Source organism: Struthio camelus, chromosome 8 (genome assembly GCF_040807025.1).
Source record: "Struthio camelus isolate bStrCam1 chromosome 8, bStrCam1.hap1, whole genome shotgun sequence".
NCBI lineage: Eukaryota > Metazoa > Chordata > Aves > Struthioniformes > Struthionidae > Struthio > Struthio camelus.
This window is the reverse complement of record NC_090949.1, coordinates 19761544-19787386: the sequence shown is the minus strand read 5'-3', so window position 1 is coordinate 19787386 and position 25843 is coordinate 19761544. Positions and strand designations below refer to the sequence as shown.

General features: G+C 37.5%; 1 protein-coding gene across 3 annotated transcripts in view; it reads left to right on the top strand.

Moving 5' to 3' along the window:
- ZNF326 (zinc finger protein 326) overlaps positions 1-24853 on the top strand; it is a 30324-nt gene extending 5471 nt beyond the window's left edge. For all 3 annotated transcript variants that reach the window (XM_068952564.1, XM_068952565.1, XM_068952566.1), the window contains 11 exons: positions 2398-2527; positions 4565-4970; positions 7709-7907; positions 10448-10482; positions 12909-12996; positions 15470-15584; positions 16625-16772; positions 17086-17185; positions 19115-19245; positions 20258-20353; positions 24128-24853. In XM_068952564.1, the coding sequence (XP_068808665.1) occupies positions 2398-2527; positions 4565-4970; positions 7709-7907; positions 10448-10482; positions 12909-12996; positions 15470-15584; positions 16625-16772; positions 17086-17185; positions 19115-19245; positions 20258-20353; positions 24128-24289 (1610 nt within the window). In that variant the 3' untranslated portion in view covers positions 24290-24853. The remainder of the gene's footprint in view (positions 1-2397; positions 2528-4564; positions 4971-7708; positions 7908-10447; positions 10483-12908; positions 12997-15469; positions 15585-16624; positions 16773-17085; positions 17186-19114; positions 19246-20257; positions 20354-24127) is intronic.
- The last annotated feature ends 990 nt before the right edge of the window (positions 24854-25843 follow it).

Genomic DNA, 25843 nt, shown 5'->3' with positions numbered 1-25843 from the left:
AACCCGGTTCACCTCTTTTGTACCTTATGTCCCCCACTCTCTTTGTTTCCTCTGTTAAACCTTTTCCAACAAGAGTGTGTTATAAGGTAGGTAAATGCAGTGCAGTGAGTTTGGGGAGGAGGAGTAAGTTCACTGCTACGGAACAGGGGGAGCCTTCTTAAAGGCAGTGACTTCAGGATTTAGGGACAGGCATAGCTCTAGTGCGGCACTGCTGAAGTTACCTAACATCAACCTTGGATGAATAAGGAGAGTACTGAGCAGAAGTCGATGTCAGCAGTTATTCTGGGAGTGGAAATATCTAGTATTTGGTTTCATGCTAAAAATTTTAGCTGAAACTTATTTCAAAAGTGAATGTGAAAGTTTGTTTTGTTTTGTTTTTTCCACCGATGAACTTGTAGCATGTAAAGAACACTAGTTACTACTTACTATGCTGTAATAGAATCAAATTGCAATGACAGTGATTTTTGTCAGTGTTACATTACTCCCTGTTGAGTGGTGCGATTCACCTGTTCAGCTCTTAACCGGATTACTTATGTGCCATCACAGTGTCTGTAAATAATAGGGAACAGGAGAAACTAAGGTGAATTTTTGAGTGCTTTCAGGTCAGATATTTCAGTTTTCAGAACATATGCATCTCTTGATACGTTGTGTTTGAGGAAAAGTAACTAGGGTCTGAGCTTAACCATGGGGTGATGTAACCTTAATTTTTGTGAAACTGAAGTTATTTTATTGACTACTTTACTTTTTTTTAATTGGCCTGCATTTTAACGTAGGCAGCCTTCACCATATTTCCCTGGATTATATGGTAGATCATTTGGTCCCACCAGAGAGGAATATTAGACGCTTTCATTAGAAGGCTGAGCAGTATTTTTAAAGAATAACTTCTACAGTTTAAGTTGATGTCATATGATGCTATGTGATTAGTATTTTGAAAAACTTTTCTGTTTTGATGCGGAATCTTTACTGTATCTTCCGAAGGTGAAAAGATGCATTATGGCTTCCACGGTCAATGTTTGAGAAGTATTGTCTTGAGTGTTTTTTTTTTTTTTTTTTTTAGAAAGTACTTAGGGTCATTAAAAGTAAAAAATCAGCAGGAGACCTTGATTTCTAGGAGACTCTATCCAGGCATGTTGAGAACATCTGTTTGTTACAGTGATATGTAGCTAAATGCCATTTGCAGAATTTTTGTTTTTGATGACAGACATAATGTAAATCACAATGGTTCTCTGGTGCTAACAGGAAGGTACTGCAAACAGGAAATAGTGTATATACTTATTTTCACCCACTACAATTATTTTCATGTGTCTGATATACACACAGAATTATATTATTTATGCAAGAAAATTTCTTATGACTTCAAAGGAGCTTATTTTCCTGTCATCTCCTGAGAAAGTCAGTGGTTCAAACTTGGAAACTTTGAAATGTATAAAACACTTCCTGTGATCAGTGGTCAAATATTTGATTAGATTTTTATCCTTGTGATGTTCACTGTGTTTTCCCTTCTGCTTTTCCATGAAGTTTGACTTGCCAGGCTTTGTATTACCCAAAAGTTAGTGTTAGCAGGTACTGGGAGAACAGTTTTGGTCACTAGGATGCAGGTGAAGTGTCAATTGTGTATGTTAGAGGAAGGCTGTGGATCATACTCATTAAGCAAATCTGATGCGTCATCTCAGTGCTTTGAAGTTATGAGAGTGGTTGTTTAACCAGAACTTTAATACAGAATTTCCAACACTGAGGAAAATCTTGATTCTTTTTCCAGACCTAATTACAAGATGCAAAAATGTCTTAAAATTTTTAGTTCAACTTTAAAGTACTGGTATCGTAGTGTAAGTAGTCAGCTGCAACTCAGTGTTGATTGGGATAGATTTTAGTTGGTGTTAGAATGGAAAAATACTTGTGATTGGAATATATATCCAGTGTATGCATTATGACATGACACAGGTTGTAACCTTGAACCAATGTCTGTATGAGCGTGTCAAGATTTCTTGTGGCATTAGGTACAGAAAGAGGGTGTCTGTGAGCCGTGTGCATTATTGAAGGGAGGCAAGTGGTCATAATTCTCCACTAACTTCTGATGCATTTTGTATAGGACTTCTCCATTAGTTCTCTTAATTTAAGTTGAGTCTGAATTCCAATTATTGGAACAATAATCCTGAGTTATCCACTCCCGGGAAGAAATGTAAGCTTGATCTCAATTAAGAGGTGTTCAACTGATGCCAAAGGAGTGCCGCTTCCCTAAGCACAATGACAAAATTGGTCTGCAGCTGAGAATTTTGTCTTGTTTGTAAGTTCTGTGGCAAAGAGTAAACTTTTTAACTTAAGAATTTAAGATAGATTACTTAATAAATTGAGTTCTTGCTTTCTTTCTTTATAAACATTTTTCTGCTCTTTTTTTAGACATGGACCGTGATTATGGACATGGAGGCTATGGTGGCCCACGATCCATGGACTCTTACCTTAACCAATCCTATGGGATGGAGAGTCATGGAGGTGGAGGCGGAGGAGGAGGTGGTGGTGGTGGTAACAGGTAAAATAATCCTTCAGTTGTCCCAAGAATTGATTAAATCTGATTTAAGTTTAAAATATTCTGGTTTCTAACTTAAGTGTTCCTGAGGCATGTTGTTATGATTTTGTATGAACACTTTTGTTCTGAGTCTTCATATGCAGTAAAGCCTGGCAAATATTAATCTGTAAGAGCTAGATTATTGTAATAATCAGCATTTTTGTAGAAAACTTTGACAGTGAAACAATGTGTCTTTGAATGAAAATGGAAAAAGTGTTCTTTTTTGGCAATGGTTAGCAATCTGTAACTGATTGGCCTGACATATCGTTCCTGACATAGCAGACTAGACCTAACTGGTTTAGTGCCTTAGACTGAATCTATCAACATTCCCTTTTCAAGGAACATTTAGGGCATATGTTCTTTGGTTTGAATGTGTAATGCTCAAATGATCCTGGGTATTGAATCCGAAAGTCATGTCCAGATTATTTCATTGGCAGGTACTGATTACACTCAAAATTGTGTGCATGTTCTGGGCTACTTTGTAAGATGGATTGGTTTAAAAATAAAATTTTTGGTGCAGTGGTCTTAAAGTTGTGTATTTAATGCTAGGATATTATTCCTGGTGCTCTTTCAGGTAAAAACAGTAGGGAGCAGCTGATTTGATTTAGGCCTTAACATCATATTCAAATAGCGTGCTTCTTAGAGTAGTGATTCTATATTGGAGGAAATAAAATGTGAAGAAAACTTAGATAATCAGTTGGTTTTCTTGTTTGCGCCCTTGAATTCTTGTCTGGCTGTAGCCAGACTACTGTATGATTATTGTTTGTAGCCACTGTAGTGCCACTGGGCAAGGACAGTGCTAAGTAGGGAGGCTGGAGAAAATGTGTTTTGCTGCACGGTTCTGTTAAACATCTAGATAAGTATAATTTGTTCAGTGATGAACATAAAGATTGACTTAAAAGTCTGTGCAGAGATTCAGGAATGAGCTGTACCTACCACATAGTAATCTGCATATGATTTAGGCTGAATGTCTACTTGAACACTGAAATGTGTCTTGCCATGTTACGTTAATATTGTGCATGGACTCTTTCTGTAGATAGTGTCATTTTCTTTGTAGTTTTGGGTCTTCTGAGAGTAATCCCTTCTAAAATGAAGGCATTCTGTTTACTATAGATACAGGTCTGCTCAAGGTTATATTTTACCAGTCAAGGGGTTGTCTTTCTCAACTCCTGCTGAATCACCCTGTTTTAACCGTGTAGGGACACTAATGTGTTTCCCTTTCAAGCGGTTACATTGATATCTAGCCTCGTCCCCTAAAGCAAAGCAAGCTCTTGATAAATAACTAAAGATTTCAGCTCCTTGTTACTCTACTCTGAAATTCCATGGACTGTTTTCATGTGTACTCTGCACAAATTGAGCTAGATTTTCAAAATTGAGTTGCTAGACTTAATGGTCTGCAAGCAAAAGATGGATACATTGCAGATTGTGAACATTAGCTCTTTGATTGGGAGACTGAGATTTACAGGAAGGAAAGCTTCCAGAAAGTATAGCTATGAATGGTAGAGCACTTATGTTTTCCTTTAAAATTAGAATTGTGGGCTGTTTAAAACTCTCAACTGTACCATGAAAAAAAAAATCCGATTTTTCTCAGGGGAAAACTAAGCCGCCTTTTAACTGCTGTTTAAATGTTAAAATATGAGGACATGATTTTGAAGAAAGGACACTTTGACTAGCCTGTGAATGTTTGCAGGTGATTATTTTCCTGAGACTAGGGCTGGGCTCTAATAATATTTTAGTAAATGTTGCTGAAAATTTAAGTAAACAAAGTTCAGGCATACTGAACTTTAGAATTGTTTGTAGCAAAAATGGCTCAGATAGTTTTCTATCTGGTCATAGTGTGACTTGCCCAGCCCTAATCAAGATAAACAGTAACACAACTGTACAGACCAGTATAGTAATAAATTGATTTTAGTTGATAAATGTCAACTGATAACTTGTCTTTTGAAATGTATAACACTAGTAAGCTTACTTTTTTTTCTCCTCACTGTGCAACTTTTCCAGGTTTGGACCTTATGAGTCTTACGACTCCGGGTCTTCTCTGGGTGGGCGAGATCTGTACAGATCTGGCTATGGTTATAATGAACCCGAACAAAGCCGCTTCGGAGGTAGTTATGGTGGTCGATTTGACAACTCCTACCGGAATAGCCTTGACTCTTTCGGAGGTAGAAACCAGGGCGGGTCTAGCTGGGAAGCACCTTACTCCCGTTCAAAATTGAGGCCTGGGTTTATGGAGGACAGAGGAAGAGAGAGTTACTCTTCCTACAGCAGTTTTTCTTCACCCCATATGAAGCCTGCACCTGTAGGCTCTCGGGGGAGAGGAACGCCTGCTTATCCTGAAAGTGGATTTGGAAGCAGAAACTATGATGCTTTTGGAGGACCATCAACAGGCAGAGGCCGAGGCCGAGGAGTAAGTACAGAATCTTTTCAGATTCTTTTCACTAGACACTCTTTTAAACCCTTTCAAGACCACTGCTTTAAAATAAATACGCTGTTCAATACAGTGTGTTTTCCTTTGTCCAAGCAAACTATCATGGTTGACAATATTGTGTATCCCCTTGAAGCTGTCTTCAAGTAGTACCCAGTCCCTCTTTTTGTTGAAAGTAATGAGCAACAGAAGACTAGTTGATAAGGTTTGTTAAATCTCTCCTTTTGTTTGAAAGGTGAAGATAAAAGTAATAGGTTTGGTCTAAAAGGGGTTAAAAGGACTTGCATTTCTCCTTGTAAACACTAGCATCTTTGCTGCTGGTGGGGAAATTTTTGAATATTGTAAAAGTTTAATTCAAACCCTTTTGAAGCTTTGAGTAGGTTAAAGGTGCAATGTATAAGTAAAAATAAAACCCAGGTTGTGATTGCTGGAGTAGTTTTTATTTTGTTTTTCTACATATGGACAGGTAAAACTTCTAGCTAAATCTTTATTCAAACATCAAGTCTCCTTTTAAAGTTAATTTTTACTTTGACTTGTGTATGGAAGGGTGATGGGAAGGAAATGGCAAAGGTAGGTGGTTAGCAGTTACAGTGGTTCTTATTTAAAATTAAAGCATAATTAAAGGGGCATCATCAACTTGAAATCAGGTCCTTTCACAGAATTGAGATTTACTTCAGGTAGTGTACCTAGTCTTGTTACTTGTGTTCATTTTGTTCTGCAAACATGTTCTAACTCCTTTTCAATGGTTTCCTCTCCAGCATAGAATCTAAAAACTATGTACATGAAAACAGTGGATCACAGAGTTTGGAGAAGTAGTGCTTTATGTTAAATGAGCTAGGAAACAAAAAAAAAAAAAAAACCAACAGAAGAGAATAAAGACATCCTGACTACTAAAAGTACTAACTTTAAGTTGATGGTGTCCCTTTACCTTGGTTTTATAATCCTAGCTCTTATTTCTTTTTTTTTTCTTAAGCATCGAGAGTTCAGTGAACACTTTTCTGCTTATGCCTCTAGATGTAACTTATCTTCTAAAACTAAGTGTGCCATATTTCTTTGGGAAGCAGTTACTAAATATTAAACTATATAATTTGTTTGAAGTGTAGCTTGATTATCTACAGCTTGAAGTGTAGATAAAGATTATTTTTTCTGGATCTTTTTAAATGCCTAATTGCGTGGTGGTTTTATTTCAGAAGGTTTATTTGCAGCATTCTTGGGTAACGTAGTTTCCATGTTCAAATTTAGCACAGATTTGCACATGGCTACTAGCTAGCAAGTAGCATGGTATTAGAAATAGGTTCTAATCTTTGTATTTCTCTGCTTGTCAAGCTGAAAGTGTTAGGGTCTTAAGGTTGGATGCTGTCCTTTCAGAACTTAATTAGATCTGAAAGTTTTGTGCAGAACTACAACAAAGTATCCTTCTTTCTTTTTTTTTTTTTCTTTTGGAATTATTCTTTTTAGTCTTTTTCATGTAATGAAGGACAACGTAAAGGCTAAACTACTTACCATATTTAAAATGCATTGCACCTTTAATAGATAGATGATGGAAATACTATTTTAAAAAAGTACTTGAAATTATTCAAGTGTGTTTACTTTGTGTCAAGTTTATATACATGCAGTGTAAACGTATGTGCTAGGTAGTTCTATAACTATCTCACATAAATTAACATGGAGATTTTGTGCATGGACTTCTAATTTGAAAAAGTGCCTGTTTTAGTACATTTCAGTCTGGTATCATTTAAAACTTGCTAATAAAATGATTATACATTTCACATAGGTCACTTAAGTTGTCTCCATGTACTTTTTGACAGTGTGACACTAATTCTGTTTTCATGGCAGTACAAATATTTCTGCTTATCCAATTCACCCATCCAGTCAATGGGCTCTTTTCTTCCCTTTATTAAGCAAATAAGTCAATATGAAGAAATGAGTTAGTGCTTTTCAAAAAATTACAGCTACTTAACTTCTCCCTCTTCAGATTACTCATTCAGTCCATGCTTCTAGAAAGGCCTCCTGCATGAACAGGTGTCGATAAACGTCTGTAGAGCATTTTAGCAGTAATAGAAAGGAAAGCATTAGTGTTTTGGCAAAATTTTTCATCCCTGTTGCTGACATGTTTTTGTATCACTTTCCTCTCACCCTGATCAACTGGTAATTTTTAAATTCAGAATTTACCGAATTCACTGTCACGCAGTGTCCTTGCAGGGTTAAGTAAAAGAAAGAGACCAAGCTTTCTTTGATTAAATACTGTTCCCCGCTGGATGACCTTCTTTATTCAGTTTTAAAATTGCTGTTCTCTTGGGAATTTTTTTGTTTGAATGACTGCTACCCTAAGTATTGAAAACTTGGTTGGTTAGCTCTTTTTTTTTCCCAAGAGGGGAAAAAACGTCATTCTTCTAGAGAATCTGAAGAGAGGAGCCAAGACGTTAGGGTGAGGTATGAACTCTGGTGGGCATGTTCATCGTCTGGACAATGGTTCTGAATAAGCAGAAACACAGTTTTACATGTGTTCATTCTACTGGACAAGCACTCACAAAGCCATTACACAAAACAACAGCAAAACTGGAAGCATAAGTTTCCCCCATCTTTTGCTCCAGAATGCAGATTTTGCTCAACTTACAGTTTTATTTTGAAACATTTAAAAATGTGTACTAAAGTGCAGTTGTTTTATTTCTGTTGATTTCATATACTAATATCTTTTTCTTGGTTTCACAAATTTCCAGCATATGGGAGACTTTGGAGGAATGCACAGACCTGGAATTGTTGTTGACTATCATAACAAACCCAGTCCTGCAGCAGTTGCTGCAAGAGGAATAAAGAGAAAAATGATACCACAGCCCTATAACAAACCTGGTGGGACATTTATCAAGAAACCCAAACTGACAAAACCTATTTTGAAGCTGACACAGAAAAAATCACCTAGTAAGTAACTAGTGCCAAAATTATTTAGTTAAAATTATTCATTTGTCTTTTATTTATTAGGAGTTATTTAGTTTTAATCTTCAGAGAGAAGGGTTTGTGTGGGCTGTTTTGACACTCATAGCTCCTTCATTGCAAAGATTTGCTGAATTTGAGTATATTGAGGTGTTTAAATATGTACTGCTGAAGACTTTCTTTGACAAACCTGAAAATATGCCCTTGCATAAGCCTGAGGAATGGAAACTTAGCTCTGTGGTATCAATAAATAATGGGAAAGTTCATATACCCAAATAATACATGTTAGTTTTGGGGATTTCTTTTCTTCAGATGTACTTTAAAGGTATTAAGGTGTCTCTTAGCTTCTCCTGGGCAACCTTGTAATCTTAGTTACCCTGCTGTGTACTACAAAACTGTTTCCTTAATTTTCACTTCAGGAGTACTGTAAAATTTTCAGGCACTGAGTGTATAGAAGACATTCCTCTGCCTTTTATTCGGGGAGCTTTAATACTTTAGTTGCCAACTTTGGTGTTATGGAACAGATACGTAAAATACATATCCAAGTATATTGAAAACTTGCATCTCAAAGATCTCCTGCTTAGCTGCCCTGCACATTTGTTCGAAACTGACATTTGTGGAGGCAACTTGCTGTTAGAAATTCAAACAAAGTATGTTTTTGGGTAAGTGGTGTTGTAGAAGTGAGTGTGGTTTTTTTTTTTTTCCCCCCTTCCCCTTTGAAAAGTGAACAATGTCATGAAGAGGAGGTGTAACACAAAAGTTGTGAAGGGTAGTTGGAAACTTAGCAAACATCTAGGGGGGTATACTGACTCTAACAAACGTTAGATATTAGGATTACTCTTTGTTCTCTGTATCCATTCAGTTTTGGTGCCATTTTCACAGAATCGCACAGAATCACAGAATCGTTTAGGTTGGAAGGGACCTCTGGAGATCATCTAGTCTAACCTCCCTGCTCAAGCGGGGTCACCTAGAGCATATTGCCCAGGATCACATTCAGACGGCTTTTGAATATCTCCAGCGAAGGAGACTCCACCACCTCTCTGGGCAACCGGTTCCAATGCTCTGTCACCCTCACAGTGAAGAAGTTTTTTTCTCAGGTTCAGGTGGAACTTCCTGTGGTTCAGTTTCTGCCCGTTGCCTCTTGTCCTGAACATTTTCTGACAGTTGCATTGCCAGCTTGTAAAGGCATGACAGGAAGACTTTTGCAGCTGAAACAAAACTTACCTCAAATTACTCTGGGCTATAAAAACATCCGTTGGCTAAGTTTGAAGATGAGGTTAGTGGCAGCAGTCAAGCGAGTGACCCAAAGGAGAGACTTGATTTCTGCGTGAAGATTCTTATGTTTTCCTTTATTGCTCTTTTACAGAGAACAAGAGTGTGTGCCATCTGCAAAGTGTTTTCTTTCTTTTGGGGAGAGACTTCGTTAATGCTCTCCATAGTATTTTTCTTATCAGATCTGTTTTCATACATATGCTTCAAGAAAGGTTTTTTGCTTAGTGAAGTTTTAGACTAATAGAACTAAAGGAAAAGAAGACAGTATTGTTGTATTTGAAAGACTCAGTGAAGGAAGTAATTCCTCGCTGAATGCACTGGTAAGGTGCTGTTGCTGCAAATAGAATCCAGAGTTGTAACTCTTGAGTATTGGATAGTGTATTTGGTTAATCTCGCTCTTAAATTTCATTTCCATAAAGTTTTCTTCTTCCTTCATTCCGTTCCGTCCCTCCAAAACTGTCTTACATTTTTCTCCTGGGAATTCCAAAGCAACTTGCTGTCCGGTCCTGTGCTCCACCCCTATAATTCTCTTTTCAGTTGTAGCAAGATCTAAACAATAAAGTGGTCAGCACTGAGAAGTGAAAAATCTTTTTCTTATACTGTAATGCTTCCTTAAGGCTTCCTCTGTGATCTTTTTTTCAGTATTTCTTAGTTTCCCCTTCCCTAACCTATCTTAAGACAGAACATTTTTAGTTTACTACCTGATCCCGCTCACTGATTTCCACGGTTCAGGGACTGATATAGCAAATATTGAAGTTTCCTTAAGAAGTGGAGTAGAAAGCGCCTACCAGGTTGCACTTTTAGGCAGCCTGTCCTGTGCCTTTGAGAGTGGGGGAAGGAAAAACTATTGCGTGGCTTACTACGATTTTCTAAGATTTGTAGTGAAACATGCTGTAAGCAGTATCATGTAGGTAAAAAATAAAAACTTACCCAAAGTAACTAGCATCAATCAAATGCATACAGTATGCAATATATGTATGAAAATATATCTCAAAGTGGTATTATTTCGGTTTTCACTTTGTTTCATGGAGCTAGATTAAAAATCAGAGATTGTTTGTAAAAGATGGTTTAAATCGCATTGCTAAGGTTATCTGATTATTTTAGTATTAAATATGATACATTGTAGATGTAGAATATCTTAACTGCATGTTAAGCCGAACTTTTTTTCTCAGACATCTTACTGCTTTAAAATGAATTGACAGTGATATTAGACAGCAGTTTTGTATTTAAATTTCTTCCTTTTTTTATGCTTGTAGACATGAAGACATCTTTCCAGGAGTCTACTATAGAGGTAAAGAGGCCAGTACTGAAAAACATCTTTTGATTGTTTCAGAACAAGTTCATACAGTGTATATTAACATGAATAATTCTCAAATATTCTTCTCAGAGTTATTAAGCTAGAGTTATAAACACTAAACACTTAAATAATTCAGTGTTTCTAAAGTTAGTTGATTTATTTCATTCTATCTAAAACTATGTTATTTTGATGGCAGTTTGAAATTCTTACTGATATGAAAAGTACAGCTTTGGCAGATAGCCTGGAAAACAAGTATTAACTATTGGTTTTACTCCATTGTAAATTGTTCACCCACTTAAATTGTACGAGACAGCGTACCTTTTAAAACTTTGAACATGGAGAGCTTCATAGGCATCCTATTTCCTCCCTCTCCCTCGCCCCCAAGCCCCCACACCTGGGAATAAGTTTGTTCAGTAGAGCAACTGATGTTGGAACATGGAGTTTGCTGGTTTAGTGGTCTTACTGATGAGACCAACCTTTTTCACTTTGTGACTAATGTTTAATTGTCCATGTTTCTTACTCAGCTTTCAAATGTATGCTGTGCAGTGTAGCAGTCACTGCTTGTGAAGTGACTGTTTAAGAACAAAGAAAGGAGGGAAAAAAAAAAAAAAAAAAAACCCAAACACCCACCCCAAAACACCCAAACCTGCAACAAATCACAGTATATTTTGGGATTCTGTATTTGAATCACTTTTTCCTGTCAGGTGTATCTTGTTTACAGGTCATTTTCTGCACTTTAGCCTTGCAAGTTCAAACTGAAATCTGAGTCAAACTGTTGAATTCATTTTTCACTGTTTCAGTAATCGAAAACTGTCTGTGAGGCTCTCTTGCCTGCTAGTTTGTTCTTGAGTGTATCTTATTAACAAATGAGTTGGGTGGCCACAGTTTTGACCAGCTGCTTGATGCTAACCAAGCAATGATGAGCATCAGAATGGAACACGCACCTGTTTACTTGTTCTTGATTGGTTTAGTAGATCGAAAAAAATCACAAGCTTTGAAAAATCTTGTATGTCACAGTGGGTAAAAATTTTGATCTGACTCAGCTGAGGACCTTATTTTGGGAAGTTAACATTTTTACATTCTTGCTTCAGTGTTTATACACTGAATAGATTTAGGATATTAAAAATCCCATGCACTTTAATATAAGATTTTGAGTATATTTCATAATTGTATATTTTATCAGAGCCAGTTTGAAACTCATACTCACTTGGCCAAAGCCAAGAGTTCTGGAATTTTTCAGAATTCGGATTGCATCTTAGAATAGTTTCTCTTCTGGGTAGTGGTCTGGGAACCACTGGTCTGTGTGAATTCTAAAGATCTCACAGATTTTCTTCATTTAGTATAGCTTGATTTAGTAGTATAGCTTAACTTTTATTTTCAACTTTTTCATCTTGGTCTCCATGTAGCCTTTGTTAGAACTAAAACTAGAGCAGCAGTGAAGGGTTTTGCTTGTGTGTGTATGAATAGCATTACCCTAATGCTTTATTACTATGAAGGAGGCCAACTTATTTTTATTATCCAACTTCCTTATTTCTAGAACTTAAAAAAATGCAGTTTTTTGTTCCGTATGCAGTTGAAGAAGGATGTGTATATATTTTTGTGATGATGAAATTTTGTAAAGCTCTTATTTTTCCACTTAAATGCAGTCCTTTTCCTAGTGCTTAGAAATGCCATAAAACAGTTTTAATTTTAGTTTATTTTTAATTATTTTCGAAGTGTATTTGTAGACCTACCAGCTATTTCTGTGATACAGAGAGCAGCCATAAGCACTTCTTATGTTGTCGCAGACAGTTGACTTGATTTCATAAATCCACCCCTGGCTTGTGTGGGTTGAGAAATTAAGTACAGAATGACAGGGAAATTACAAGAAAGCCACAAGGGAGAGCAGATGAGACATAAGAGGCATTAAGGAGAGGGTAAATGAAAGAAGAATCAGTGTTAGCAGATGTTCTCCACTATGATACAAAGATTAATCCCTACCCACAGAAAGATGAGTTGCAAACAGTGCTGCAAACAGTATGTGCCAATGTAACTGTTAAGCTAAGCATATAAATCTTGGTTCCATGTTGAGAGGCCAAAATATTATTTTACTTCTTGTTGGGTGAAGGTGTTAACGTATTCTCAAGTAAGCATTTAGAAGTCTGAATTGGAGGTCAGACTGTTCATGTAGAAGCCAGTTAGAATTTTGCTTATGAAACTAATTCACAAAGACTTGGAGGCATTGGAGAGAAACTGCATAATTTGAAGTGTTTTATACATGGAGTCCTAATTAGATACTTAATTCACTTTCTTCTGTTGTCATATTTAATAAAAATAGTAAGTAACAGATTATTCGAAATATAGTAATTTGCACCGTCTCTTGCGGGTTTTAGAACAATATTGTATTTTTCATACAAAATTTATGGATTTGACTTCATTAGGATATTGAAGTGGACACAAGTGGTGCAGTTGTTATATATGAAGACTTTACAAGAGATGCTTATGATCTTGGGTATCAGACTTTTGGAGGTAAGCTGGTTTACTTTGTCAGGTAAAACTTTGTAGATGTTATATATGTGTGACTGAAGAGATTTAGTAAGCCTCTAATAGTAATTGCATAGTATTGTTTCATTTTTAAAGAGTTTATAAAACTTAAGCCGTAGGGAAGAAGGTGGTCTGTAACAAACATTCATCACTTGTTTCCTGCTTTATGTGCATGTCGGGTCTCTGCATCCTGATCATCTCTGTATGCTGTACTTGTTTACCTTGTTTTAATTTATGTGAAATTAGCATCAATGGTCTTCTACGCTTAGTGCCATTCCATAACTTAAATGTTGTTTATCACACCAGTTCCTCACACTTATCTTATTTATCCCACTAGCTGATCAACCTCACCCTTAAGTCCTAGGTGAGCCGCTTTTAAAAAAGTGAATTTAGTTAACTGAGAAAGCCGTTGTCAGGAGTGGAGGTATATTTCATGTGCAGTCTTACTGAAACAGGTTAATTATTAGTTTACATTAAAACCAGTTGAAGTGTATATTAGCTGTAACAATTTCAAACACATAAGAAAGCAAATTGAGTATTGAGGCTGAAATGGTCTTTAGTCCCCTCTTCCTTATGTGGTTTACTGTTTCTTATACGGTTTGTTTGATAATAAATGCTGGAAAATTGCAGCCAAATGATTGGAATTCCTTTTATTGAAATACTGGGCACGCTCTGCCTGTTGGGTTATGGCCTTTCTGTTAAATTGGCACACCCTTTGCACTGTTACTCTGATTACAAGGCCAACTGAAATTGCTGAACTCTGAGACTTCCATTTGAAACTTAAGAAAAACGGAGTGAATCATTAATTCATTTCAAGTATGCTGTAAATAATGGATTGCCAGTTAATCTGTTTTGCAGGCTTTGGATCCATCTGTAATACCAATTCAGTAAATACATGTGAAAATCATGTTCACTTAAACATTTCCATACATGCTTTGAAGGAAAGTAAGAGTCCTGTTGGGGAGTCCCAGTTTATATGTAGACTCAGGCTTCCATTTCCCAGTTTGTAATAGAATGGGCAATGAAATGTGTCATTTGAGGTACAGGCCATGTCACTCCACAGAATTTCATACCAGATGATTTTTGCCGCAGTAAAACAAGGGGTCCTTGCCCATTCTGGGCCTCGAGTAAGGTTCTAAGTGAAATTTTAATCCTGAGGTCAGCAATGGAAAGCATGAGGGTTTTTTTGTTTGCTTGTTTGTTTTTTGTTTTGTTTGTTTTTAAATGAAGAAATAATGATAGAAAAATCTTTTTGGCAGGAGTTTTTTTCCTGTCTGAATCAAAGTAATTTTTGAAACTCTTTGCTATAAAAGAAGAAAAACATGGGGTCAGTCAGGAGTGAAGTGTGAGCTGCTAGTCACTGGAAGTGTTTTCAGTGCTCAGTGACGCTTCTGGTCCGACAGACCTTTTGCAAGTCCTAATTTTTTTTTTATGTTATGGTGCTGTATGCGCTGTTCTATTCCTGTTTGGATGGAGAAGGTTTTTCGCTGAGGCTGACCTTTGTCCTAAGGTTGAACTGCAGAGGAAAACAAAGTGATGCCTTTTTTTCTGCTCTAGAACAACTGACTGAATAGTATTCTAAGCATTTCCCCTTGTCCATAGGCTTTTAAAACAGAAGAAAGGCAGGCAGGCAAATTGCCAATGTCATTAGAAATTTTAGATCATGCGAAACTAATTTAGTCATTTACTTGTTTGTACCCTCTTACATGCCAGGTGATATTTAATGGAATTTCTTTGTTAAAAATGTTTTTTTTCCTGCTCTGAATGCTCTTCTTTCTCTGACTGAGTTCTTCAGCAGAAAATCTCAGGAAGACTTTTTGTGAAATTAACAAAGTCACACGGGGGTAGGGGGGAAGACATTTGTTGAAATTCAGGCTCAGATGCCCATAATCACACAGTGCCTCGTCTCCCTTATGAAAACCTTTATGTTAACTTTGCTCTTGGAGACTGTGCTCGCAACAGAAGAAATAGCTGCCTTTAGATAGCTTCTTTCAAAGTTGGAGGATTGTAGCAGCAGCGCTCTAAAACTGTGGAGAGTTATAAATAGGTTCCCCCACTCCCACCCCACGTGCCCTTCCTGGTCACTTACTTGAAAAAACCTTTAATAACTAGGCCCAACAGGGCTGGCTTTGCTCCAACTTGGCGTTTCCTCACTTTTATAAATGTAATCCAGACCCTTAACTACTAAATTTGCATTGCTTGAAGCAAGTTTTAAAGTCTACCTTCTTTATTGGAGAGAAAAAAACCTCAAAACTTCCTGTAGCATTTTAAGAAGCCATTGAACCATATTGATGTATGTTTTTTGTTTGCATTTTGACCCAATATAAAAGGTGTTTATGGAAGAGGGAGGGGGAAGACAAATTATTTTTCCTGTCAGGTTGGGTTTGGTGGTTGTTTTTGTTGTCTTTGTTTTTATTTAAGAACATGACATTTTAAAATCATTTCGCTGTATTTTAAGATGCCAAAGGAGAAGTCAAAAGTGAAGAAGAAGAAAAGCGACGAATTGAGGCCAGGAGAGAGAAGCAAAGACGTAGAAGGGAGAAAAACAGTGAAAAATACGGTGATGGATACAGGTTTGTGCTGTAACTTTTATCTTGTATGCTGGGTACCCTCTGCCATTCCCTTTCTTTTTTTCCCCCTTTATCCTCAGCTAAGTATATGCAGTCTTTCCTGAAAGCCCCATTGGACTGATTTTAAAAAATAACCCAGCAACCTCAAAAAAACCCCAAACGTTCCTTCCCCACCTTTCCCACCCCGTGACTTTAAAAGATTGGATGTTTCACTGGACGCTTGGTGTATCAGGGAAAAAAAAAAAAAATCCTATCCCCTTCTCGCCTAAAAGCACATCAGTGCGTGCTTGAGAAGCAGCTTTAGAATGGTACTACCACAGAAATGTGTATTTCAACTGTACAGATTTACATTCCTGTTATCTTAATCACCTGCTAGAAATTAACCTTATTCTGATTGTATATGTGTGGTGAGCTATTTTGTATTAAAAATAAGTAGATAGAGCTGTAACTTTTCTTAATCTTGTCACAGCCAAGCAGACCGATGGCCAGCACTGTACAGGACTGTATTGTCTTAGGTCAGTGCAGTCATGGCACAAATGCTTCTTCTGCAGCTGTGTTGAGCAGGCCAGTATTTTCTCACGAGGTTGTTATGTTGTTGTTTTTAGATTTTGTTTTTTTGTATGAAAACAAACTTAGAATGACATCTTGCTGCTTATATATTCTCTTGACTAGTTAGGAAATCATGGACTGTCTTGATTCTGAAGGGTACTACAAAAGGTGGTACAAACTAGAGCACTGTCGTCATGGGTACGCTCAGAAAGTAGATTCTGTGGTTTTCAGATGGCTAACTTTTTTATTTTAGCAATTTTCATCTTCTGCACAGATACTTGGACTGAGACTGACCTGTTTTATGTTTGGTTCATGTCAGTTATCCTTAATAACGGCAAAATATGGGAAACAACTTTCTTTTATTTAGACTCCTTTAAGGAATACTTTTCCTATTGTTCTTCTGATTAGGCTTGTCAAGTTGCCAAGTCTCAATTTTGAGGGGAGAGGGAGGAATGTTTCTTAAATGGTAATATTTAATGTATTTCTTTTACTAGAATGGCATTTACTTGCTCATTTTGCAAATTTCGAACATTCGAAGAAAAAGAAATTGAGTCACACCTGGAGAGTGCAGCTCACCAGGAAACATTGGATCATATCCAGAAGCAAACCAAATTTGACAAAGTAGTGATGGAGTTTCTTCATGTAAGCCAGCGAATTTTTTGATTTTATATAGTCACACGGGAGTGTAATTAGTGTACCATCTAGTCTTCAAAATGTGCTTAATTTGTCCTTATTCCTTTCAGAAAAAATCTTTTAGGGTAGTATATACTGTTAAAAGTTGAAGCAAATTCAGAGTCCTTAAAATAGTTTGTTTTATACAATTAAATGCCTTAAGAAGTAACAGCAATTAACTGCTATGTATTTTTGTGTCTGTTGTTTATGTGTACGTTCCTGTCTGAATGTAAACAATCATGCATCAAAGATAGGTTATAATTTTTTTTCTGATTCTCTGTAGGAGTGTATGGTGAATAAATTCAAGAAGACAGCTATGCGTAAGCAACAGACAAGTAACCAAACAGAAAATGCTCAAGCTGTTGAAAAAGACATAATGGAAGGTGAGTAATGCCCTTTACTTGAAGGTGCATGCTGTGGAGCTTTGCTTGTCCTTTTCTCCATTCTTATTTGAATTTAATAAAATGCTTACCTTAAAATGATTAGTTTCTTCCTTCCTTTACTCCACCTGATTGGGATTTTGTGCTTCATTTCTGATATGAGGTGGAGTAAAAGTGCAGTGGCAGGCAGGAAACCTTATCTGTGTTTGCTATCTAGGTGGTCTCGTCATAGAACAAAATGCTTCTATGCTAGGTACTTGACAAACAGAATTTTGCAGACCTTGCCACAGTCCTGCTCAGTATAATCCATGAAGAGCTGCAACAGGTGGATGCAGACAGATTGCAGGAGGGCCTGTAACAAAGCAGTACCATGATAACGGTCCATATGATGAGCAGGCAAGTGAGGTGGATTGAAAGCTATCTGAACGGCAGCGCTCATAGGCTTGTGATAGTGGCGCAGAGTCTGGGTGGAGGCCAGTAACTAGCGATGTTCCCCAGGGGTCAATATGGGGTTCGATCCCGTTCAACTTATTCATCGATAACCTGGTTGATGGGACAGAGTGTGCCCTCAGCAAATTTGTTGATACACCAGAGGGCCACGCTGCCATTCAGAGGGCCCTTGACAGGTTGGAGGAATGGGCAGAGACGAACCTCATGAAGTGCAATAAAGAGAAGTGCAGAATTCTGCACCTTTGGAGGAATAACCCTGTGCCCCAGTATGTGCTGGGGGCTGATCTGCTGGAAAGCAGCTCTGCAAAGAAGGACCTGGGGGTCAGCAACAAGTTGACCATGAGCCAGCAATGCGTCCTTGTGACGCAAAGGCGGCCAGTGGTATCCTGTGCTGCATTAGGAGGAATGCTGCCAGGAGGTCGAGAGAAGTGATCCTTCCCCTCTGCTCAGCCCTAGTGAGGCCACACCTGGAGTATTGTGTCCAGTTCCTGGCTCTGCAGTTCAGCAGAGATATGGAACTGCTGGAGCAAGTCCAGCAAAGGGCCACTAAAATGGTTAAGGAACTAGGGCATCTCTCATGTGAGAAAAGGCTGGGAGTATTTAGAGAGGAGAAGGCTGAGGAGGGATCTTATCGACGTATATAAACACCTGAAGGGAGGGTGTAAAGAAGACAGGGCCAGACTCTTCTCAGTGGTATCTAGTGATGGGATGAGAGGCAGTGGGCACAAAGTGAGACATAGGAAGTTCCATCTGAATCTAAGGAAAAACGTCTTTACTGTGAGGGTAACAGCACTGAAACAGGTTACCCAGAGAGGTTATGGAGTCCCCATCCTTGGAGATATCCAGAAGCTGTCTGGACACAGTCCTGGACAACGTGTTCTAGGTGACCCTGCTTGAGCAGAAGGGTTGGACTAGATGATGTCTAAAGATCCCTTCCAACCTCAACCGTTCTGTGAGGGTGGCAACAATTTAAGTGCGTCAAGAGGATAGCTGCTGCGTTTTTGGGGACATTGTCTCAAAAGGAGGATTTTGACCACTTTGCAGTCCTTGGCTACCCAAGGTGTGTGTAGGCCTGAGTTTCTTCCCCTCGACTGCTCTACAGGCAATTAGCTACAGCATTTTATGTGTTCTGGTCTTGCTGTACGCTGTCTCTCTACTTTGTCCTTTGCTTTAGGGTTTTCAGAAGGTGCACTAGAGAGCCAGAAAGGACATCTTTTATGTACCTTTAGGCAATAATTGTGTTTGACTGTCGCCTTAAAAGCAGGTACAGTCAACATCTCAACAATCTCCTGAATTCTTTTCATGTTTTTAAGTATTGGAAGCTGTGTTTGTGCTTGCAATCAGTATGTTCTGTTGGTAAGCTAGTACTTAAATCTGCAATCTCTCTCCCCTCACCCTCCCTCCCAAAACCCCAAAACAGAACAACCTCACCCCACCCCCAGCACATTCTGTGTTAATGATATGTCTCGTCTTTTTTGGTAGGGGTTACTGCTGATGACCATATGATGAAAGTTGAGACTGTCCACTGCAGCGCTTGCAGCGTATATGTTCCTGCATTACACAGTTCTGTTCAGCAGCACTTAAAATCTCCTGATCATACAAAAGGAAAACAAGTAAGATGTGGCATATTGTAAAAAAACCCACAACAATCAGTTTATACTATGAAGTGTTAAAGGTATAGACTAGGGGTAATTAAAAAACGTTATGGTACTCGATGCAAGTCACTTTTAAGTTCTTACTGGTACGACTGTTCTCTAGAAAGCTAGGAAGTCCTTGTTATACTTTGTTTAAAAACACTGCCTCATGAAATAGCCAGCCCTTAAGCACTCGTGTGCTTGTGTTGGTATACTTGATAACTGCCAATAGTAAATTGTGAGAAGGTCGCTGGGAATGACTTGTTCCAGTTTTTAACGGTGGGAAATTTTATTTTTATTTTTTAACTGCCATTAAGTGTCAGAAAGGTTTTGTCATTCAAATTGCAAAATATAACATATATCTAGCAAGATAACAAGACTGGTGCATCTCTTTCAATTTCAGTTATCTTTTTAATTTGAAGACAAGTGAGAGCAGTTCAGAAGATGTCAGTACGGAACTGGTTCCTGTTACAATTTAGAATGATACACTTCTATGTTGGTAGAATGGTTGATAGAGTCACATGAGTAGAAGAAAAAACAAAAAACAGCTGTGATGATGATAAAATAAGATGTCCAAACTAAGGTCTTATTTATATATGAGCTTTTATAGTTATGGAATATATTAGGCTCTGGGGAAAAAAATGTGTGTCCTCTGTAGGTGAGAACAAGTAACTGCATATAATTTGAAAGCTACCATGTGTTTCAATATAGGTGTGGGAGGGAAGACATGCATGGTTGTAGTTCGTTACAGAAGCGAGGCCCAAATATATCTCTTGGTCAAACTAAAGCAACAACCTATAAACTGTATCTGACTTAACTGAGTTTAATACGTGGTTTGGAATTAAATGCCAAGAATGAGTATGTCATGTATGTCATTAATTTGTTAATAATTTGCCTTAGAGAAAGTGATTGATCAGTATCATGAATTCAAATTTGTGAGACAAATGAAATAGGTCTATAATAGTTATTCATTGTAGAATCTGTTTCCTAGGCCTACAGAGAGCAAATAAAAAGGGAGAGTGTTCTTACTGCTACCAGTATCTTGAATAATCCAATAGTGAAGGCACGGTATGAGCTATATGTCAAGGTAAGATGGTCATGGTACAAGTGGAATATTGTATCTATAACATTTCCAATATCGCTATTTCCTCTGTACTGATAGTAAGTCTAATCTCAGTGCTCTGTCTTTTGATTCTGCCTTCTAGGTGGCTAACACATTGAATATATTCTTACTCTAACATATCTTGCCAGTCTCATGTTAGTGTCTCAAATAGTTTAGTTTACATTTCATTTGAAGAACAAAATTACCAGCTTCAGATTTACCACCTTTCATTTCTGGTTTTCGTTTTATATATATGTCTGGTCAGTTTTTAATCAGGCACTCTTGGCCAAGATCAAGTTCTAGCAAAGCATTGGTAGTTTTGTTAATATACATAATACTTAATTGTAGAGCCTGAAGTACTTTGCAAATGGGTTAATCCATATTTTTAGAAGCAAAGGCTGTAGCATGTGGCTTTAATATAAAGTTTTGTCCACAGACTACTCAATTGCTGTTATTTCATAAGATCGTTTGGTGTCATGACAGCATACAAAAAATGGAAGCTTACAGCAGCAGTAGTTATTATGAATGGAAAATTTAAAAGGCTTGGAGACCTGTGTTGCAAATACAGGGACTGAGAAATACATGTGAATGCATTTTTTGTGAAACGTATGTGCATTTTTTTTTTTTTATTTTTTCTTTTGGGCCAGCTGAGAAGACTTTTCTGTACTGCCATTTTTGGCTACTTTTCATAATTACCTTCAGCTGATTAAGTTTTTTTGTGTGCCTAATGTCAAAACAAGTCCCCCCCCCCGAAAAAGCAATGTTGTGTTATGTAGCTATGGCAAGGTATGAGGCAATACAGCAGTTAAATATAATTTAAAATGTTAAATTAGTTATATCATGCAAGTGTGTATGCTTGGGTGCATGAATCGGGTTCGGATAACTTTCCTCTATGTGTTTATGGAAGGTGGCAAATGACCAGATACACAAATTAGAATATTTGCATGTATTTCTCCTCATCTCTCCCAGTACTCCTTATGACCTGCTGTTCAATTTCATTGTCCAGTGCAGCCCCCTAGTGGGTGACTGGAAAAAGGGGGACTGAGAAATTTGCTGTTCGTCAGCTGGGAAACTGAGATTAAAAAAACTAAGATAAAATTTGCAAGGTTGTCTTGACAAGGAGACCACTGCCATTTTCAGACTTCCTAGCATTGATATTTCTTGGGGGGATTTAACTTAGTACACTTTCAGGAGCACCTGGTCAATAAGATGTATCTGGCTTCTGGCTGTGTAAATACCTCTGTTCCTTGTCCAAATGAATAATCAACTGTAAGCAATGATGCCGTATGACTAGATTGAAGGAATTCAGTAGTTTTATACAGCATTTGGTGAACCAATGCATGTGATGCTTGCATTTGGTTCCTGTAGTCCTGTGGGAGAGGAGATGATCCTGGTTACAACTGAACACAGCTTGCTTTGAGTTGGTGTGCAGACTAGATTGTGACGGGGGGGAAATCATTGTTTCAGGAAGTGGTGATCTGCGTGTGCGGTGTGGCAGCAGGATTTCAGAGCAGGGAAGACTGTAGAGGCATTTGTGTCAATTTGTACCAAGTTGCAAGGGCAGACCGTCAACATCACAAACCTCTTTGACAAAGGGAGAACAAAACTGCAAGTCAGCAACTCGTGATTTTTTTTTAACAGTCCCTATTGATACAGCTTGACATGGGCAAACAAGATGATGTCGTGTCCCCCGTCCCCCCCTCCCCCCCCTTCTTACACTGTTGGATTTCTCTGCACAACTTGAGATGTCCATACTTGTAATGTATGGTCTAGAAGAGATGCATGGCCCAACTGAAGTTGAATTAGGGAAAGTTCTTTTTCCACTGGGGCAAGATACAGAGAGTAAAAGTCACGTCCCCCTTCAGCACATAACCAGAATTTGGAACTCACCCTCCCCCTTGCTGCATTTCATGAAAAAATTCTGCAGAAGCCATTTTGAGTGCCTTATGGAGTTACTGAGTAACTGCTTGAAGGGTGACGAATTAATGTGCTTGGGGATGCCTGGCTGACAGATAGCAAGTGTTCAGTTTTAAGGATATTTGCTGCCTGCTATGCTTTGAAAGACTTTGCCAAATTGAAGGCTCTGGCTAATGTTTGACTGAAAATGAGGGGGAGGATCATGGGGAACTCATCTTTCAGTACACTTCTTTCATGAACCAATTTACTGAGCTAACAGATATTATTAATATTTCGTTATTAGATGTTAATAGACTGTTACCAATTCAGCAAAGTACATTTTAGTATTCTTAGCCCCATGGTGCTTACTGGAAGCCTGACATTAATAGTAGCTTACCTAAGATGGTATGAACTTCAAGTGTGAGATTTGGGGTTTTGTTGTTTCATAGGGCCCGGATAAGTTGTTATATCACCTCTCCATATACTTGATCCTTATGTATGAGAATATACTTTTACGAAGCTGTACATATTTACGGTTCTTAAAGATACTACTTCGTTCCTGGGGTTTATATGTGGTAGCTACAACTTTGGGCAATCAGTTGATTATGCTCATTAAACACTACCAACTAAGAGCTGTAGGTTGATAGTTGCGAAGTGCACGCACAGATTTGTCTTGGGGTTTGGAATAACATTGTCTCAAAGAATTTTGCTTACCTTGGGGCACTCTTAAAATCTGGATTTATACCTTTTGTATTTTTGATGATAGAATAAAAAGGACGGCAAGCTTTTGGGTTTAGTGGCGTTTTTAAAGGTTTTCCCAGCTTTCTAATATTTCACTGGTTTTAGGCCACCTGAAAGACCCTACCCCAAAAAAATCAAAGTAGAACTGTTGATATTTCTTTTGTAAGTAAGCAAAAGGAAGGACTAGATACCTAGTAATCAGATTTTCTTTTTGGATCATCTTTTAAATAACATTCTTGGGAAACCAACCCTGCTCTTGTTAGTGATTAGTGTCATATGTTGCGATCAGACTTGTTCTATCAGCTGTTTGAACATGAAAGAGGTTCTGAGAAAGAAACTCTTAATGCCTCATTTTACTCTTTTTTTATTGATTATTCATAGTTCTTAAACACTGAAAACAAACTGAAAGCTGACATCCATCTTGTACTGAATTATCTTATGAAATGGTTAAAGAAACCATTCAACTAGTGTCAACATATTTAAAATACCCTGAGAAATCTGTTTGTTTTTCTCAATCACCAATCAAATGAATTTCAAGCTAGTTCATGTAAATGATTCCAAGTTTAATTTGATTTTTAATTTACTGAAGGGTTTGTCTTTTTGACGGAATTATTCAGAATGAATAGACTGATTTTGTGGATAAGAAAAAATGAAAGGAAAACATTGTTTCAGTTGTGATTGGTTTTTAATTGGGGAAAAAGGAAGCAGCTAGAATTCTTAACAAAAAGATGTTGAAATTTAAGCATGTGGTTTTAATTTACCACGTGTTGAAGTTAAACTGAAGTTTGTGTATAAGACATTTTGGATCTTTCTAAATGTCGCTTCTATTTTCACTTCAAACAGTTTATTAGAATCTTGATTCCCAGCACTGAAAAATTGTGTATTACTGTGTGTGTGCATAAAAATGAGACTTTTGCCAATTTTAAATCAAATTTTAGATCAAATGAGTTTTGATTTTTTTTCTTGCCACAGGAGCAGTACGTAGCTTCCAGTATTTATTTCCAGGAGTTTATCTCCATAGCGTTTCTCAGTGTCTGCCCTTCTTGTTCACTGAAATGAAAAAAGGTTATCTTATGTTATGCTTGCAACATCAAAATATTTGTTTTTCTTTTTCGGCTTCAGGGTGAAAATCCTTTTGAAATTAATGATCAGGCTCAGGAGCAGCAGACAGAAGAAGAAGACAAAGCTGATGAGCCTGTTGAGGGGGAGGAGGAGGAGGAGGAGGAGGAAGAAGAAACTGAAGAACAGACTGACTTCACATTAGACCACACTGAAGATAACTAAGTGCAAGAAAATGAAGACAAAAATTAGGGGGGGGAAAAACAGCTTTTTATTTCTGTTTTAAAGTGGCTAAGACTTTTTAATAGTCTCAAATGAGAGTCGTGTAAGATTCCCCACTCTATGCATGCATTCCATTCTGTGGAGAACTTGTTTATATAATTCCTATGTGTTTCTGATTTTGTTTAAAATGAAATTAAGATTATTTTAGTTGAGCTTTTTATAGCAAACTGACTGTTAGAGCCAATTGAAACATCGTGTTGTATATTTTTTTAAGCATCCTATTTTTTTGGTGTGTGTATTGAAAGTTGGATATAATAAGAATTTTTGGTCTAATCACTTGAAAAGAATGTTTGTCTGTGGGGTAAATATTTTAAATGCTATATGGCATAAGCTTATAATATTTACCTCTTAGTACAGAATAATTATACTTCAGAAATTGTGCTGTGAGTGTGGCTGTTCTTGAGACTGCATTGCACTCTGTATAATAGAGTATGTGTTATAATATGCCTTGTAGCTTTTGTGATAAGATGTACCAGTTTGTAGCAATAAAATACTTAAGAAATGTTACTGTTTTAAGGTGTCTATAGTAAAGCATTGCAAGTATTTCCCCACAGTGGCTACAAATTTGGTTTCAAACATTTATCTTGATTGATACTATGATTACTTAAAACTGCTTATTATTTGAAACAATTATGTAGTCTTAGCAACTAATGTTATTTATTGCTGAATTCTAATGTATTCAGATTCCACCTACCAGGACACACTTGTACTTTAGCCTTCATTGTGTGTCTAGGGGACAGATGCTTTCAGTGTATTTAGATGCTGTTTACAGTTGGCTATCTTAGAAATTGCATATCAGTGCACGATTTTTCTTTTTCTTCCGAAGTCCCTTCTAATCTAGCTTTTGACTAATGAGAATTGGAAGGTCTGGTTTAAATTTTAAGTACAGCTAAGTGGTGACTTACCTCATTTTTCACTAAAATGTGGTACTTTTTTTAGCAGAAGTAACTGTCCACACAATCCCTGGCAATCATTAAAGTCAATCTGTTTCAGAATCTCGTCATACATGTAATTTGTGCACCTTTCCTTTGGAGAGCCTTTGTGTTAATTTATAGCCATAACTGTATACAGGTGGTATAGACAGACTGGAGGGAGGTTAGAGAGAATTAAGACTCCTCACCTCAAAAGAGAATGAATTTACTTTTTGGATGATCTATTGTAGAAATGGGGGGAAGAGTATTGTGGGGAAATACTTGATTTAGATATTAGGCTATCAAAAAGACCAGTGGCTGTCGAATCTGGAGAATGATGTGTGTTGTAATTGTTTTGCTGTTGCCTTTTAGTGTAGCTAGGAGGGTTGAAAATACAATGCTGTGAGGAAGGAGAGAGGAAACTGGGTCTGGTGTCTTGACCTCTTGCTTCCTGCATGGCTTGTTTTCCTATTTAAAAAAAGTAGCATGATGTAGACCTAGCTATTATACCTGTTCATAGTTTAGATTTGCACTGAACGTAAGCAGGGATTGGCTGAAAGGTATGTCAAGCCGGTAGCCAAATGAA